An 18,388-nucleotide genomic window follows, 5' to 3' on the forward strand; every position below is an offset into this window, starting at 1 on the left:
CTAACATATTCCTGCCCAGAAACGTCCTTAACTCCTGCCTCTTTCCTGCTCCACTTCTCCTAAATACTATTCTAATAAATTCCCTGCTTGCATAAGTGATCTCCTTGCTGCCACTCTTCACCCCAAAATCTTCCCACCCCACCACTAGTCATCTTCTAAAATACAAATCTGATTAGCCCAGCTCTGTTCCCTCCTAAAAACCTGTTATGGCTTCCCCATTGACCTTAGATAAAGGTGTGGTTTTGTTTTTTTTTTTTTGTCTCAATTCAACTTTTATTACCCTCATTATACACAGGTGTGTAGACAAAAGCTTTTTATCAGCTAACTACATGAAAAGATATATATTGTACGTAATTCATGTGATCCAATAAGGGCAAAAGCAGAGGACTAGAGTTTTCCCCTTAAGAAGAAAAAATTCAGATCTATGAAAAGGACAATGCTAGTTTTAAAAAATTGTATTTACTTACAAGCATTCAGAATGTCAACAAAACAGCTGCAACTTTTTTTTTTCCCCAACTGCAGAATGAACAGAAAAACATTTCACAGAAGCTGCATCAAAAACAACTAAAGATGAAAAAACTACCATCCCCATGGATATCTAATTTGGGGTGTGCACCAACAAGAGCCTGCTTTAAATTCCCATGCCAGTTTACAGCCTCCATACTGCACCTACCAAGCTTAGTAGCTACTGAAAATACCATGGGGATAAGGCTAGCTAAAGACGCGTTCAGTAGTGTGTAAACTCTATTTAAAAAAAAAAACACACAAAACAAACAGCTGTAAATTTTTTTCTTTAAAAGTAGTGAGTTCTGGGGGTTAGATGCTTTATGGACATGGGAAAAAACTGCCCTAGAACCAACTTTTTCATCATCACCATCTTCCTTACCTAACTTCTTTTTCTTGTTTTTGGCCAGGATCACTCCCGTTTTTGCCGCATCAGCTTTCCTGTAGCCCAGTATGCAGCAATATCCTTTTTTCCTATCTTTTCCTTCAGCTTAGCAGCCTTCTTCTCATGAGGCTGCCTGTTATCTGCAGCAGTGCTATTCCACGTCCCTCCCAGGTCCTTTGCAACATCACCAATGGACAAGCCCAGATGTTCTCCTTTGATTTTTGGATGATACTCAGAACAAAACAAGATGAAGGCCAAAGGCCAAAGGCCAATCTTGGATACACTGGGATCCTTGAACTTCCCTGTTATTTCCCCTGTAGGGGGGATGGATACAGGTTTTCATGTCTCATACTGAGCCTTGTTGGTCTTTACCTTGTCTTCAAATTTTCCTTTCTCTTTAGAAGACAAGTCTTCCACCTTTCTGAGCACTATTTAGAAAACTTTGAAAAGTTGACTGAAACATCTTTGCACTTTGTCTTGTGCTCCTCCTGGCAAGTTTGCAGAAAGAATGCATATGATGATGTTCTGCCTCTCAGAATCCCTCTTAGGATCTCCTTTGCTCCTGTTTCCCTATTTTTCCTCAGTGAGGCTCAGGTCACCCAGTGCCTGTCTGACTCTCAAGTGCCCTGGCTATTTCTGTGGAGCTCAATGTACTACACTGGCTGTCTAGGTAAAGTTATTAACATGACTTACAAGGCCCTTCTAAACTTTTACCTTCCCACGAAACTTCATTTTCTGTCGCTGCAGCTCTGCTGTTCCTCAAACATGTTCTCTGTGCCTTTGTACAGGTTATTCCCTTTTCCTGAAATACCCTTTTCACATTCTCTGTCTCTCAGGATCCCATACGAATTCATCTTTCAAAGATGGGCTCAGATGTTATCTGCTCATGGAACCTTCCTTAACAAGGCAGGATGAGTTGGTAACTCCCTCTTTTGTACTCACATCATACCCGGTATGGGTTTAGATTACAGCCCTGAGCACGTTTTATTACTGCATTTGTTTACAAGTCTGTCTCCCCCACTAGATTGGGAGCTCCCTTCAAGAAGAGCCTCGGTTTTCCTCTGCTTCATTCTTCTAGCGCTTAGCACTGTGCCTAGAATGTAGGGTTCGGTGAATCTTAAGTGAACTATACAGAAAACTGAAGCCCAAAGAGGTTAAGTCACACACCTAGAAGAAGTAACCAACCTGATGGAGGGATCTGGAGAGAGAGATGTGATACATCAGATGGTGCTTTTTATAGTCTAGGCAGTTGCTAAGGACTGTTTGCCCCCCACCTCCCACCCATATACAGGCTGGTAGTCGCCTATTTATTCCCTTGGGAAATTTCCCTTTGGGAAAATTGGGCTCAAACTCAAATAGTCAGGAGAGATTTAAGTTAAAGAAGAGCAAGGCCTTCTTGTTCCTAGACAAAAAAAAGTGAGCTGACTCGGAATGCATGGACTTGACCTCTGGGGGCTTTTAAAAACAAGAGAGACTTTATCAGGAGGACCAATTTCCAAGTCTTGTTAGAAGTAGACAAATGTCCGAGTCTGAAGAGTCGGCCTCTTGAGGAGGCCCATATGGAGCAGAGGAACCAGCCGGAGAACTCCAGTGTCTCCAACCTTGTTCCCATTGAGCTCAAGGATGTTTGGGGGAGGGGAGACAGATGAGGGAGCCCTTGCTAATTAAGCCTCTACCCATGAGCGAATGTGAGGCTAATAAGGCAGCCCCATTCCAGGGCACCTCCACACCAAGCCAGCCGGTCTGCCTGTTTATTGCCCGTATGGAGATCATTAATGCCTCCTGACACTGGGGTCATTCCTGGGGTCAATCCCTGAGCCCGTTCTGCAAAACAAGGGGAAATGAACTTCCCAGCACATGTGGCTCAGGCTTGGCGGGGAGGGGGACTCCTGTCACCCCACACCTCAGTTCTGGGAGAGATCAGCACCCCAGGCTGTCAGACCCCCAACACAATCTTTCTCTGCCCAAACTGGACTCTGGGAAGGCACTCCTGGAGAAGGGTGAAGGGAGCCTTCGTCTGGGCCAGGACAACCCCCACTGAGGCTGTCCCAACCCACAGACAGACACTAATCCCCTGGCGACGGGCTGGGGTGGTGTCTGGGAGCTGCAGCTGCAGCTCGACAGGGGCCAGGCCCCCGGCCGCAGGTGGCGGGAAGGCACAGGTCGGCGGCCACGTGGGCACTAGAGGCGACCTCTCCCCACCCTCACCCACTTCCCCCCGCCCATCCGGTGGTGATTGGGGCCCTTACCCCTCCGGATCCAAGATGGAGTATGGGGCGGGGTTCCAGGCCAAGCAAAGCTGTGATTGGTGAAGCCCAGGCCTTTTGAGCTGAAGGACGGCCTCAGTAGCCACTCAGGAAGCTCCTGGAGGTGGTAGTGGGCACCCAGCCGCTTTACTTCACAGTTAAGCAACCAAGGCGGCCTCGCAAGTCCAAATCTCGCATCTTGGGAAGGGCCAGGGTTGGAACAAGGAACCCTGCCCGGGACGGGCCTCTGGGCAAATCCTTAACGGCCTGGGGCCTCTTCCTCGGGAATGACCAGAACTGGGAATGAGCTCCTACAGGCCCAGGAAGATGTCGAGAAAAACCCCAAATAACTTGAAGGAAATCAATAGGATTATGAAATTAATGCCACCGTAGGCTGAGTGACAGTTACCAAATAATGACCTCAGGAGGACAAGGCTGAGGTTAAATGAGACCCAATAAATAAAGGGACGTGTTCAAAGGAGGAACTTCAGAAAATACAGGGACATGGGGGTCTAGCATGGGGACTCCTCCCTGCCCTCCCCTTCTAGGGTCTGTTGAATTCTAGGCGAGCCACAGCCTTGCCTCCCAGAAATGCACACGGGGTCTGTGCCCTGTTCAGTGCCAGTGCTGGCATAGCTCTTAAGCTCAGGGCTCTTTGAATAGCTCCATCCGCCCAGCTTCCGTGGCTGAATGAGGGAATGGAAACTGACTGTGGAGGTCCGACCAGTTAACAGAGCCCCAGGATGCCTCTGATTCCTTAGAGACAGAGAAAGGACCAACTGCAGCAATAGGGGTTGAAGCTAGATGTTAGGAGGCACTTCCCAAACATTAGCTGGGTGGAGGGAGTTTATGAATCTTGGAAGCAAGGAAGAAGGCCTGTTATAGAGGATTTTATTTCAGATGAAAGCACACTTATCTTTATCCCCATTTGTGCCTGGGTTAGTGAACACTGCCTTTTTTTGGCCAATATGGTGTTACCAGCTAGAAAGGGCCATCAGTATGGTCTTTGCATAAGAAAAGTTTGTGGTACAGTCTGTGTATACAGTGTTCTCCATTCCACTACCAAGTGTCCAGGTGAATGAGCAGCCTTTTGCCTGAGTCCTGCTGACTCTTCCAGTGGCCAGGTTGGTGGGGTCAGTGGGAGGCAGAGCATGGCGTTTCTGGGACCATGAAGGAGTGTATTGTCTTTCTTTGGGGAGTCTAAAGAGAAACTAAGTCTTTAGTTTTTTAAAGAGAAACTAAGAGAAACTAGGTAGGTATTTTATTTTTTAGAAAATAAACAATAATGATAGCTAAGCTCTTGGGCTCTTGAGCCTTGGGTGTCCAATGACCTCTTTTCTTACTGTGAGACCTTGGGAGAGTCCTGTTTACAAAAATGAGAATAGTGTTATTATGTGTCAGGCAGTATTTTACACTCTTACAACAACCCAGTGGGGGAGGTATTATTATCCTTGCTTAACAAGTGAAATGAACTTAGGTTCAATGACCATAGAGCAGCATATTTAAAAACATGGTCACTGAAGATCCAGACTAATTGGATTCAAATCCTGACTTTATTGCCTGGTTGTATGACCTTGGGTATATTACCCAATTTCTTCATCTGTTGAAATGAGGACTATGATAGTACTCACCTGGTGAGGTGGTAAGGTTGAAATGAGGTTAAGCACATAAAGCTCTTAGATTCCTGTCAGACACATTGTAGGTGCTCAATAAACATTAGCTATTTTTGTGAGCCCTTCAAGCACGATTATCTATATGATAAATAGATACTTTCTACTGTCCTTTCAGGTGGCTGTTATTATTAAATTCATTTTACAGGTGAGGAAACAGGCTTAAAGCAGATCATATTGTAGGTCCCTCTGTTAACAGCCTGCTGATGACCTGAATTTAGGTTTTTTAACTCAAATTCCAAGGACGCTGTGGTAGCTCGTGTGCTCTTTCATTCTTGAATCTTAATTTGTTTCAGCCCCTCATTCAAAGGGCTCAGTCGGTTAAGTATCTGACTCATGATTTTGGCTCAGGTCATGGTCTCATGGTTTGTGAGACTGAGCCCCAAATCAGGCTCCAAGCTGACAGCACTGAACCTGCTTGGGATTGTCTCTCTCCCCCTCTCTCTGCTCCTCCCCACCTCACTCTCTGTCTCTAAGTCAATAAATTAATTAAAAACAAACAAACAAAAAAAAAAAAAAAACTCAGTGTGGCTGGGTGGCTCCATCAGTTAAGTGTCTGACTTCAGCTCTGGTCATGATCTCACTCACGGTTTGTGAGTTTGAGCCCCCCATAGGGCCTTCTGCTGTTAGCATGGAGCCTGCTTCAGCTCCTCTGTCCTCCTCTCTCTGCCGCTTCTCACCTTTTGTGTGCTTGCTTGTGCTCTCTCTCCTCTCTCTCTCTCTCTCTCAAAAATAAACAAACATTTGGAAAATAAAAAAAAAAAACACTTGAGGACCCAAATTAAAAAAACCTTGAAGACCCAGTTTTCGATAGTGTGTGCTTGGGAAGAATAGAGGGCAGAAAGAGGAGGAAAGAGAAGGGAGGTTGGATAATGAAATAGATTCTCTGACTTAGGAATATTTTTTACCCAATATGACCCTAGCAGATATAACTTCCTCGGACAGGTAGTAAAATAAGTGTGTATTTCAGAGAAGTCTTACTGGAGGAAATGGAAAGAAGTAGCAGTGCCGGAGCATGTAGTGTAATGGGGGAGAAAGTCTGATCTGCAGAGAATCCACCTATGGATAAGGACTCTGGAACAGAAGGCCTAGATTGCTAGCCCTGACTATACAAAATGCAAATTTGATCATTCATTCCTTATCTCTGTAGTGCCTCAACTGAGAGTTATAAGAGGGACTCACCTGTGCTATTGGTAAATCACTACCTCTGTCCTCAGTCCTGAGGGGGCTCAGACCAGCAGGGATCAGAGCAGCACAGTTCTCAGTTTCTTCTCACTGGAAGCTTCCTAATTCTCTTTGTGGGAGAAGGCCCGGGAGGCCAGGGTGAGAGATCAGGTGAGCAGAACTGCACCTGTGGTAGGAGGGAAAGCCCCTGAAGCAGCTGCCACCTACTACCCATTCCCCTTGCTCCATCCTCCAGTTTCCAGAAGGAGCTCAAGGTCCTGCTTCCACTACCCCAGTTGTCTTAGCTTGATAAACCCAATGGGATGTGGGCTGGAAAATCTAGAACCAAGATTTGGGGCTACTCGGTAACAATAAAGTCATAGGGGACAAGTGAATTCCCTGCTTCCTCACCCATCTTTTCCCTTTTGGGGACTTACTAAGGACCCCCAGGACTTAGATCATAGCACACACTAAATAACATGGCTGGGAAGGGGATGTGGAGGAATTTTGTGTCCTGGAGTTGAATGGGAAGATATGTGCAAATGCACAAGGACACACATTCAGATATGTATCTGTCATTATGGAGTGCCTAAGGACTCACTCAACACTGAGCTGGGACCTTTACACATGTCTCTGGAGTGTATTTGACTGTAAGTAACAGAGACCCAGACTAACAACGATGCAAAGAAATAGGGTTTATTTTTCTCACGTTATAAGAAGCAGTTTGACACTGGTCTACTGGCTCAGTGATGCCATCAGGAACCCAGGCTCTTTCTTTTTGTTCTGTTGTCCTTAGCGTATTGGCCTTCATCCTTGCATCAGGGTCTCTAGAGAGTGAGAATTCCAAGGATCTCATCTACAGGAGAAAAGATTATGTTTTCCCCTTCATCCAGAAAGCAAAAAATTCCTTCCCAACCTTCCTCTTGCCAGTCTTCTGCCCAGGCCTCATTGGCCAACATTGGATCATGTGCCCACTGCTAGCTACAAGAGAGACTAGGAAAGCAGGGAACAGGATTTCCATGATTGACATACAGCAGTGATTTTCAGCTCTGATCCTATCCTCAAAGATTCTGACTCAGTGGGTCTGGGGTGGGTCTTGACATTGGTATTTACTAAATACTCCAAAAGCTTTTCTTTTCTTTTTTTTAAAAATTTTTAATTGTAATTTGCTTTTCACCACACTGTGGAGCCAGCTGAAGCAGTCATCCTCAACAAGCCTCCCCTCCCCTCTGGATAAGCCATGTTACTGCACTGACTGGGATTCTCAGGTTTATCCTGCAGCCCCTGCTCCCTTTGGGATTGATTAATTAGTAAGTTTGCAGGTTATTCATTAGTGAATTTGCAGTTAGTAATTGGTTAGCCAATCAGTTGGCTAACTAATAGAACTAATAAACTTACCAATTAGTTGGCCTTTCCTTTTTATGTGTCTGACACATAGTGAGCACTTACTTACATGGTAAGCATAGTAAGGACTTTGGATGAATGAATCCATAAAATGGAGATAAAATGGAATTAATACAGCATCTGATGAGATAGTAGTTGTGAAACCACTTCGTAAATAGCAAGACACTATACAGACATAAGAATAAAAGTTGACAAAAGAAACTACTTTAAAATTTAGGGCCAGGAGAAAGTTTATTCCCCACCCTTTACCAAAAACATACTGTTTCCACATTTCTGAAATGGAGAACTACCTTTTGCCCTGCTGCTGATAAGCCAGATTTTGTTCTCAATTATAGCAACTTTGTCAACGCTTAGTGATAGCATGTATTCTTTCTCCTTGATCCTAGTTCACCTTTATACTTGTATTTTTATTAGCTTATTTTGGTTATAAACTACCTCAAGCCTTTTTGGAAAAGAAGTGGGATAAAAGAAATTTTAGAAATACTTGGGAACTAACATATTAGCTATCCTACCACATGTCAGGAATTTATATGCATTAACTTAGCCAAAGTTCACAATAAGCTAGTGGGTCCATGTGATTATCTCCATTTTATTTAAGTGTTAAGGGACATGCCCAAGGTCACACAGTTGCTAAATGATGAGCCAGGTTTCAAAACCACGGTGAGCCTGACACCAAACCTGACGGCTTTCCCCTCAGCCAACCCAAGCCTGTGTGATAGATGCTTGGTTATGGTCAACTATTTGCTTAGCTAGTTGAGGAGAATTTTTATACTTTGAACTCCTCAAATCCATTTTGGAAGAACAAAAACAAAAACACTGGTCTTTTTCTTTCCTCCCACAGGCCATTTATCAGCCCATTTCCTATTATTTTATGTACTACTAAGAAGGAAAAAAAATACCAATTAAACTACAACACTACAAGGAATTAAATTACCTTTGATTCTAAGATGTCAAAATTTCAAAGATGTCAAAACGTTAAAAAGAAATGTATGTGTTAATCAGTGAAAGAAAGAATTCCATTCTACTAATGGGGAATGTGTATACAAAACCTCCCTTTCTCTCTTACTTGCTGGTTGGTTTGCCCCTTCCTTTTCATTGCCAAAACCTTGCCTGTCCCTTGCATATCTCATTTTTCCATGTCATCATGAACTAGTTGATACTGATTTGGAGTATCTCCTGTGAGTCTCCAGAAAGACTCGCACTTACAGAAAGTCTCCATTCTAGTTTCTTTAAAGAGCAACACTAGATGGTCTCATTATGAACTTCCTCCAATGATTGTCAACAAATTCTTTCCAGAGTCTGGCCTAAATGTAGTCTTCCCATAGTATCTGGTGATTCACTGCCCTCCCTGTTCACCATTCCATACAGTAGTTGGTTGGTTAGTCCGTACACTATTTATTTGCAAGGGATTTCCCTACAGGTTGTTGGAGAGGGCATGGGAGGGGGCTTGGGAGCAGAAGCTGAGACATGTCATCCAGTCCTCCCTAACACAGGAAACATGACTCCCCAGGCATCTCTGAAACACCAGGGCCTTTCCTTTCTCCACTCCAGAAGAAGGCAGGATTGGAGGAAGATTAAGCTTCTCCATCCCTTAGACCTTACTTCCCCTTCCTGGTTTGGGATTCCATCAGACAAATTGTGCAGGGAAGATGGGGTAGTGGAATCTGGTATTGCTAAGGGTGATAGGGATTCTTGAGCAGTGAGCCCATTGTGGAGATGGGTTCCCAGGCTCCTGACAGCAGCAGCTGGCTTTTCTGAGTTGGCATTTTGCCTCCTCCTTTGAGTGCAGGGTAGTGGGAGAGGCATTGATGTTGGCTTTCCATTTCCTAGCATTAGAAAAGGGACAGATCCATCCAAGGAAGGAATTTCCCTGTCCTGTTTCCTTCCATCTGATTTTGAGGTAAAAATCTGGATAGGAACAGAAGCTGATTGGAACTGTTGGGGGCACCAGTGGAGGAAACGATGCAGCCCATGCTGAGGAGCAAGGAGCTAATTTGGGAATTCTGTTGACAGGGGACTCCGGGGCCTTTGGGATAGGTGGGCAGACCTAGCCTTGCCTTAGTATTCTGGGCATGTAGCAGGCTGTGAGGCTTAGGCATGGACTGGGGTCCCCATGGCTCTGTCTGCCTGTGGAGCTCAAGGGTCCTGTGGAGAGGTACAGACAGACATAAAGAAATAGAGGTAAGTGGAGACAGAGGGAGTGGAGAGTCAGAGGTTGGTCAGGGAGGTCTAGGCAGTGAGGGGGCCTCACTTTCTGACTTTCTGAGGCACAGAGGCCGGGTAGCTCCCAGTGCAGTGGTCTCAGCTTCCTAGACTGGGGCAGGGATTGGGCTTCCTCGTCAGCTTTCTGGGATCTTGAGGCTGCTGGCGGAGTCTTGGCCCTCGCCGCTGCAGTTTCGCCCAGAGACTCTGCCAAGCCCTGGCACCTTGAAGCCTGGGCCTCGGCTCGGATTCAGAAGCCGGCCCGGCACTTCCCCGCTGCCGCCGCTCAGGCCTGGCGGCCCGGCCTCCTCCCCGCCTGAGCGAAGGGCCTGCCCTCACCCGTGACCTCCGCGGGCCGACTCCGAGGCGCGCCAGGCCGGGTCCGGCGGCCGCTGTCCGCCAGGCCGGGACGAGCAGGGGCCGGTGAGCAGAGGGGCCGCGCCCTGGCCGTCGCGCCCGCGCCCAGAGCCCGGGAGCAGGAGCGCGCGGGCCGGAGCGCGTAGGTGTGAGAATGTGTGAGGGGCATGGTCTGTGGACGAGTGCGGGGCTGTGGGGCGCTGTGCGCCTGCCTCCCGGGACGTGGGCTTACCGAGCCGCTGCGTGCACCGCTGGGAGCGGGTCTCGGACCGCGGGGTGTGCGGGCGCGGAGCCCGCGGCCTGGGGCTCGGCGGAGGGCGGCTGTCTGCAAGTGGGCCCCCGGCCCGACCAGGCCGGGCCGGGCCGCGCCCAGTGTGCGGGCCGCGCTGCGGCTCCGGGCGTTCGGTCCTGGTTGTCGAGTCTCCGTGCGAGCCGTGCGGCACCGCCAGGCCGCTCTGCCTCTTCCCGCCCCTCTAATCTAAACCATGCGGGGCTCCCTGTCCCAGCCAGGCCTGCCGGGCCGAGGGCCGCAGGGAGGGCACCGAGCCACGCGGTGGGGGAGCGCGCGGCCAGCTCGGGGCTCGGGGTCCTGGGGCCGCGGAGCCAAGGGACCCTAGAGCCCCCCTCCCCGGGGGGCGGCGGGCGCAGACTGATTGACAGCGGCGACGTCAGCGCAGGGGGGTGGCGGCCCCGGAGGGAGGGAGGAAGGAGGAGGGAGCTGAGGCCCCAAAGTGCAGCCTCGGAGATCAAGGGCCCGCTCCAGAGTCAGGATGTGTCGGGCCCCGAGGGCGCGGCGGGCAACGGGACACTGACCCAGCGGCCCCGAGTCGGTGCCCAGGCCGTCCTGTGCCACTCGGACCCGAGCCTGCAGTGAACCTCGGGCCGCAGGCGCCTCCGCATGCTGCAGCGCAGTTAGGGTGAGTGTGGGTTCCGGCGGGGATGGGGGTGAGCCGGGCGTGCGGGACAGGGGCCACCCCGAGCCCAGCGTTAGGCTGCAGGGTTGAGGAGGGTGAACTGGAAAAGAGGCGAGTAACGGGACGGGGGTAAGAACCTCAGGGAAAGGCAAGACTGCAGGATGGTGCCGCGATGTGCTTCAGATCAGGCTGCCGCCTCGGCCCTACTTCCAGCGGTTTGGGGCGCGAGCCCTCATCTCCACTGAGTAACAGGATGAATTGGGTCTAGGGACCCAAGGGCAAAGAAACAACAGCGCCAGAGCCAAAAGAACATGGTTAAGCTGCGACTAGCGGAACATTGGTCTTGAAACTGGTGTTTGCAGAATAAGAAAGGCCAAGGAAGAGGGCCCGGGTGCTTGAGGCGATATCGATGAAGAAATGTGCGATCGGAACCCTGGACTTCAGAGCCTTTGATGCAACGGGCTCGTCAAAATTAAAGCAAGGAGCATTGTATATAAATAATTATCAATGATCAGGAAGTATCAGAATGTGAGCAATTGCCAAAGAAACAGGGCTAAGTGGAAAACTAATATAGCACTCACACTTTAAAACAACAGTAAAATAATAGTCACTTTCAGAACCAAGCGAAAATTGTAATCACAAACTTTAAAAGGATCATAGACAAAGTAACTCCAAATATAGGAACAATGTGATAAGAACCATTGTATTAAAATCAATAGTAAAAATAAAATAAAATAAAATCAATAGTTATACTATAGGAAATAGTAACAAATGATAAAACTGTAGGAAAAGGGTAAACAATTAAAAACACTATTAAGGGAAATACTAATATTAGTATTGATGGAGTATTATATATAATTTATTATTTATACTATTATGAATTATTATAATAAATATTAACCAAAATCTTTAGAGCAATACTAATATAAACAAAGACAGCAACAAGAATTGCTGAAATAATATGACAATTTATGACCAACATATTAATAGTCCCAGCAACATTATAAATAATGGTAGAGTAATAAGAAGCATCGTACCAATGTGATGAAAAATAATCAGAGTATTAAGAACTACAGCAATATCACAAATTATGACAAAGTAACAAGGAGTAATGATGTGATGAAAAATAACCAGCGAATTAAGATTGTAACATTACAAATAATGACAAAGTAACAAGATATTGTAATGATGTGATGAAGAATACCTGGAGTATTGTGAACAATTCTAACAAAACAAATAATGATAAAATAACAAGAAGTATTAGAAGGATGTGAAGAAAACTAACATCTATATTGAGAACAATGATATTACAAGTTATGGTAAATAATAAGTTATTGAAACTGTGACAAAGTACAGAGACTGAGGAGCCAGCAACAGAAGCATTTTAGGGGTACGGAATAAAAATTAAAATAACAATAGATTAACATGACCTGCTGGAATAGTATATTTAGTAATTACCTAGATATTAGTAACAGTGTCACCAGGAAGCCCTAGAATGATGGAGCAGGGACCAGAGAGCAACAACATGTTTAATAATGATGAATTAATAAATCAAACCAGTACTTTAAATATACAGTGTTAAAAATAAAAGGTTCTAATAATTTATGTGATATTTTTAATGCTATCGAGCTGACCCGAATACTGCTCTCATAATAGAGATAATTAAAATATTTAAAATAATACAAAATGTTAATTTCCCCAGTGCAAGAAAAATATCACCAGTAATTTAGAGTAAAGAGAAAAATGCTGTTCTCCTTAGAAAGCGAGTTGGTTGAAAGCGACGGACGGAGCGAAAGCGCGCCGAGCCGGCAGGCGCGTCCGCGAAGGGGTCCGCGAGAGGGGCGAGCGCGATGGGCTGCGGCCCTCGGGCTCGGCTGATGTGGAACGCGGCTGTACAGTGCGCCGGGGCTCGGGGTCCGAGGGGAACCAAGGGGACAGCCAGTCTGGGCCAGCCCAGAGGGAAGGAAAGGAAATTAGCGGGGAGCCCCATCGAGGGCGAGGGCCAGCTGTCGCGATGTCGAGATGTGTCTCCGCGGCTGAGAGAAAAGGAAGAGGTGAAGCCCGCGGAGTGGAAGGAGAGCACCACGCTGCCCTCGTCCCAGGTGGGAGCGGTGGGACCTGCGTCAGTGGATGCCGGCCGCGGACGTGCTTAGTGCCCAGGACTGAGAGTGCCAGGCATGAGCCAGAAGGCGGCCCTGCACGGCTCCGGGTGCGACAAGTGCTCCGTAGAGGACCCGGTGGCCAAAACAGCATCGCGCCAGGCGGCGCGTCTTCCTGCCCCCGTGGTCTGCCGCGCTTGTGACCAGCCGATGGCCTCTGACCCCAGATACAGTCCGGACCAGCGTCTTGGGCCAGGGCGTGCAACTACCCTCCTCATGCAATGTCCCCTTGCCTGGGGGCTCTGGGTTTCCTAGGCTCCGCTGGGAACCAGCATGTGGCCCAAGGCCGGTACTGGGGGCTGGCCATGCCGGGCAAGACTTGTTTCCTGCTGCCTGTGGACCAAGGACTGGGAGGGCTGTCAGCTTTATCTTTATGGGCTTTTCCCAGCCCTACTGGCCCAGACCCCTTTTTTATCTCCCTCTGTTGCACTTGGCTTGTTTACTTTGTGAGGCCCTGGGAGCCGATGTCTACGACCTGGGATGGGGAAACCGGTAGGCAGGATGGCCAGAGGCCTGGGCCTTGGGATGCTCAGGGAGATCCAGGAGAGAACAGAAAGAAGACAGGAGGAAGGGGGAACACTCTTACACAAGAGAGGCAGCCAGGCACATAGAAAGCCGCACCAGATCCAAAAGAAGGGAGAAGAGCAGGGAGATGGAAAGAAGCAGATATAATGCAGGGTTGCATCCATGATGGAGGCAGGAAAAGCAGGTTCTGCAGACTTGGACAGCCTGGTGGATAGTTCTAGACTCTTGGGGAAAGATAGCTGTGCTGGGGGGGTGGGGGGGTGGGCAGGACTAGGTTGTGTCTGTGAACTGGACCCACCCAACTGGCCTGGTCCTTAGCTGGGAAGGGTCTGGATCCTTTGCTCCAAAGCAGAGCCCTTTGGACTGAGGGAGCCAGCGAATGTGAATATATGGGCAAGGCTGGGGGGCCCCTGGCTGAATTCAGGGCCTAAATCAGAGCTGCCCTGGGACAGTGTGGCTGCTTGAGTGACTAGAAGACTCTGTGTGGGTGCTTGTGTCTGGGTGTGAAGTGTGTACCTGTGTGAATGACACACAGGGTGTCTGTGGGAGTGGGAATGTGCAGGAGTGAAAGCCTTTGGCTCAGAGAGGCTCTACCTGACTGCTGTCTAAGGGAGTGGGTGAGGGCAGATGGGTGAGCAGGGGCCTGAGGAACTGCCCAACCCTAGGCCCTTTCTGCAGGTGTGGAGCCCCAGGAGCCTGGGCCCTGCCTCCTGGTTTCACTGTCCTGGCTGCCCTGGGCCAAGAGTGAGCCTGGACCCCAATTATTAGGAAACTTCGAAGAGAGACCCAGGCCTCAGGCTCCCCTGGCTCCCAGCAGGAGGGAGGGACTGGGGGTGCAGCTGGGGCAATGCCGAGAGGGCGGTCCTTCCCCCAGACCTGCTCATCACACAGCCCCACACCCAGAGGCAGGCAGACCTTGAACCGCACACAGACCCTCCCAAGTCCAGACCCCAGACGGTGGAGGCGACGGTCCTGCCCTCCGCATTTTCTCCCTCCCCCAGCTCAGAAGGGGGCGGTGTCCACGTGCGCCAGGGCGACCTTCCCGCCCGGCCCCGAAGTCCCCCGGCTGGGCTGGAGCGAGCTGCTGGGCCTCTGGCGAGTGTGGACCTGGGCATGTGACTCGGTGTGTGCTGTGCCCGCAGGAGATGCTGCAGGATAAGGGCCTGTCGGAGAGCGAGGAGGCCTTCCGGGCCCCGGGCTCGGCGCTCGGCGAGGCCAGCGCTTCCAACGCCGCCAACAACCCCGAGCCCGCGCTGGCCGCGCCGGGCCTCAGCGGAGCCGCGCTCGGCAGCCCCCCGGGCCCAGGCGCCGACGCCGCCGCCGCCGCTGCCGCCGCCGAGCAGGTAGGGCCGCGCTGGCCGTCGGGCAGAGGTCGGGCGTCGGTCTGTCTGCAGGGCAGCCTGCGTCTGCCAATCCGCCCCACTGAGGACAAGACTCGCTTCCCGGGGGACCTGGCTGCGTCCTGGACTGCGCGTTCTGCTCCGCTGGGCAGGGCTCCCGCTCTTTGCCTTTCGTCCCTCTTCTGCTTCGCTCCCTTGGGGCTACTAGGGGACAGGCTGGGGAGGGGACCCTTGTGGCAGCAGGGCGAGCCCGGGCCAAGTGTCCGGCTCCGACGACGCTGAGAGGGCGTGGGCGAAAGAAAGCCTGGCATCGGGAGGGAGGAACAGATCCCGGTCGTGTGCGAGCGGGAGCCGCCGCGGGGACGTCGCTGAGAGGGTCACACTGACAATCTGATGATCACAATGAAAGGAATCCGTCTGTGTGCACCCTCGGCCTGCGTGGGTCTGCGTAGAGTCTGAGGGTGCGCGAGTCTGGCCGCAGGGGCGTTTGTCCCTCCTGTGTCTGTGTGTGTCCGCAAGCCTGTGGCTGTGTCCCGCCACGTGGAGTGTTTATGTTTGTGTAGTGTGTCATCTACCCTGGCATGGTCAGCATGTGTCCTTTGCGGACCATCTATAGGCACGGCTCCGAAGGAGTGGGTTTCAGCTACTGATTAAATTTTGAAAAATTCACCAGTGGTACAGGATAATTTTATGAAACGAAATCTTGAGGCATGGGCTTCAGGGGCTGGCAGGACTCTGCACAGTTCCTTGGGCCTGTGTTCTCCTTTCTGTGGGCTCTGCATGGAGCCGTGGCTCAGGCCGACCCCTTCCGTCTCATCCCTAGACCATCGAGAACATCAAGGTGGGCCTGCATGAGAAGGAGCTCTGGAAGAAGTTCCACGAGGCGGGCACCGAAATGATCATCACCAAGGCGGGCAGGTCAGCGCTGGGACATTTATCTGGGGGATGGGGATGACTGGTGGGAGGGATGGGAATCCCCCAGGAGCTCCCTTGACAGTCCTCTCGGGCTCCTGCCAAAGGAGCGCCAGGAGTTCCTTTCGCCACTCGGGTCTTAGCCCCTTGTCCCACCACGGCTTTTGACTGGGCCGCAGAACTTCACCGGAGGATCCATCTCCTCCAGGGAGCCTCCAGGCTTGGACGGATGGGAGGGGTAGCGCTATGCAAATAAAATGCAAATAAGGATCGCGACTCCGGAGGTCCCAGTCCTGCACTATTGGCCCCCAGGGGGGCTGCTTTGTCCTCTTCCTTTTGGGGACCTGCCTGGTTTCTAGGATTGCATTGATTGGGGACCCGGAGATGACCCTCAACAGATGGAGGAAGGGGACTGGACCATGTTTTCCTACTTCCATAACTTTTCCTGGCAGTGGCAACCAGGAAACCTCTCATCCCTCGGGGTGCTGCTCGTCTATTGCCGGCCCCCCCACCTCAGCCAAGGGGAAGGCACCGTTGGGCCCTGCGTGTGTGTTGTTTGGGGAGCAACTCTCGGGTGGTTGCCAGAGATGATGATTTATAAAGTGGAAACATCTTTAAAATGTGCTGGTGTCTGTGGGAGAGAGTCTCGGGGAGAAGGGGAGAGGAGGGAGATGCAGACCAGGCAAGATGAGAGATTCGTTGGGGCCAGCGGGGCCAGGAGTCTCAGGTGGGGCGCCAATGGCAAGGCCAGCGGTTATCAGTGTAGGGGGATTGCTGCAGACAGAGAAGCTGGAAAGTTCAGGTGTAGGAACTGCCCTCTCCCCACTTACTCACATTTGATTCTAGTCCCTGGGGGACAGGGTAGGTGTAAAAATGTCTGTGGGCCCATAATTGGGTTTTCGAAGAAATAAGGTGGCGAAGCCTCAAGAGCCAGGGATGGGGAGTCAGACCACAGTGGCTTCCAGTTCCACTCAGCTGCTTCCATCTGTGCAACCCTCAGGCAGGGTGCTTCAGGGTATCTGCCCTCTCCACATCCCCCTCTGCAAAATAATACAGTATGTAAAACACTTAGCCTAGCTCCTGGCACATATGAGCATGCCATACATGTGAGCCAAAATTAATTGTAATTAGAGAAATGTCTGACACCCAGTCAGCAGTTTTTTTCTTCTTAGAGAACTCTGCTGAACTGCTTAGAGAACGGTGAGCTGTTGAAAAGAAGCAAAAAGCTAGTAGTTTTTGCAGTGTGTAGTGAAAGGGTGCTGTGGTCCTTCTTGTCTGCTCACTGGCAGACCTTGCGAGGTTTCCTTTGTTTTGCTGGGGGTAAGTTCTGGGCACTTGGTCAGGCTCCCTGGTAGGTGGCAAGGCCACCTGGAGCCTCTATCAGGGGAAGGAGCATGGGGATGTCAGGGCCTGAATTTGCTGCATTTGGGGGCTGGGGAAGGAGGATGCATTAGGGAAACCTGGTAGAGGGTGCCACTTGGAATAGTCCTGAAGACAGTGGCTCTCAAGCCTTGCCTTTTCCTAGCTGAGTGCCCTTGGGCAAGTTTCTACACTTTCCGTGGCTCAATGGTGCTGGGGTAAACAGAGCTGGTGACTGTAGACTTACCTGCCATTCTTCTTTTCTTAGTTACTGTGAGACTCAAATGGGGGTCACGTGAGCTGCGTATGGTAAATTGTTGACTGGATTATAAGTATGAAGAGAGGGAATTTATTTATTGGAACTACTGGGGTGGAGGGATGGAAAGAAGAAAGAGAAAGATCCAGAATTTCCCTTTTTAGGCAGCAGAAATATTCTTGTCTTTCAAAAATAAATGGTCTGCATGTTCTTCGGGTTTGCCTGGCCTCTGCCGTTTTAAACAAAAGACATTTGTGATTCTCCTCAGTGGGGTTTCCTGCATCAGTATGGGTCCTCCTCCCTCCCTCCCTCCCTCCCCCAACACACACACACACACACACACACACACACACACACACACCTTCAGAGGTGACCAGCTTCAGGCGGATGTCTGTGCCTGATCCTAGTGGAGACTTAGAGATGCGCCTCAGGGAATGATGACAATAATTTTTAAATGGCTGTGATGAGGTTGACCACTTATGGTTTCATCACGGTCTTGGCCTTTCATTTCTCTGGCAGAAAGTTATTCTTGCACCAGGCCTAGTCCTTAAGAAAGTCACTAGCCTCGTCGCCTCTCCCCATGGTTCTCACAGACCCTCTTTCCTCCTGCGTTGCTGCTCACTGACTTTGGAGACCACATTCTCAGTTCTGATCCCTGTGGCCCCCTCCCCCTTCACTGCCTCCCTTCCACAGGAGGCAGCTTGCTTTACTTGGGTTTGTGGTTCTTCAACATCCTGTGGAGTCCCAGTTCTCTTCTTTGTGTCTCTACCGGCACCCTTCCTGGAACACCTCCATTTCTCAGCAGACGGCCTGAAACCTTGTCCTGAACCTGGAATCGCAGATTCCTAGACTGCTGGTAAACTGAGGGAACATAAGCCTGACCCCAGAGAAGGGAAGGCACTTGGCTCTTATAGATAGAAGCAAAATTAAGCAGCTGCCAGGTCCACACAAGCCAAGCAGATGATACTCTACCCCCAGAAAAAAAACCCAA

General features: G+C 50.1%; 1 protein-coding gene and 1 pseudogene across 3 annotated transcripts in view; one reads left to right on the forward strand and one right to left on the reverse strand.

Annotated features, from left to right (window-relative positions):
• Positions 1-540: 540 nt before the first annotated feature.
• LOC132687066 (high mobility group protein B1-like) lies at positions 541-10,101 on the reverse strand (annotated as a pseudogene).
• The window catches only part of TBX4 (T-box transcription factor 4), a 32,250-nt gene continuing 23,724 nt past the window's right edge, over positions 9,863-18,388 (forward strand). Inside the window, exons 1-3 of one of the 3 annotated variants that reach the window (XM_078437387.2) lie at positions 9,863-10,074; positions 14,673-14,873; positions 15,694-15,788. In XM_078437387.2, coding sequence (XP_078293513.1) covers positions 14,676-14,873; positions 15,694-15,788 — 293 coding nt within the window. In that variant the 5' untranslated portion in view covers positions 9,863-10,074; positions 14,673-14,675. Of the gene's footprint in view, positions 10,075-10,683; positions 10,850-14,672; positions 14,874-15,693; positions 15,789-18,388 lie in introns of those variants that run through there. The other 2 variants (XM_078437388.2, XM_078437386.2) reach the window with 2 other exon arrangements.

This window comes from Panthera onca, chromosome E1 (assembly GCF_046562875.1).
Source record: "Panthera onca isolate mPanOnc1 chromosome E1, mPanOnc1 haplotype 2, whole genome shotgun sequence".
NCBI classification, from domain to species: Eukaryota; Metazoa; Chordata; class Mammalia; order Carnivora; family Felidae; genus Panthera; species Panthera onca.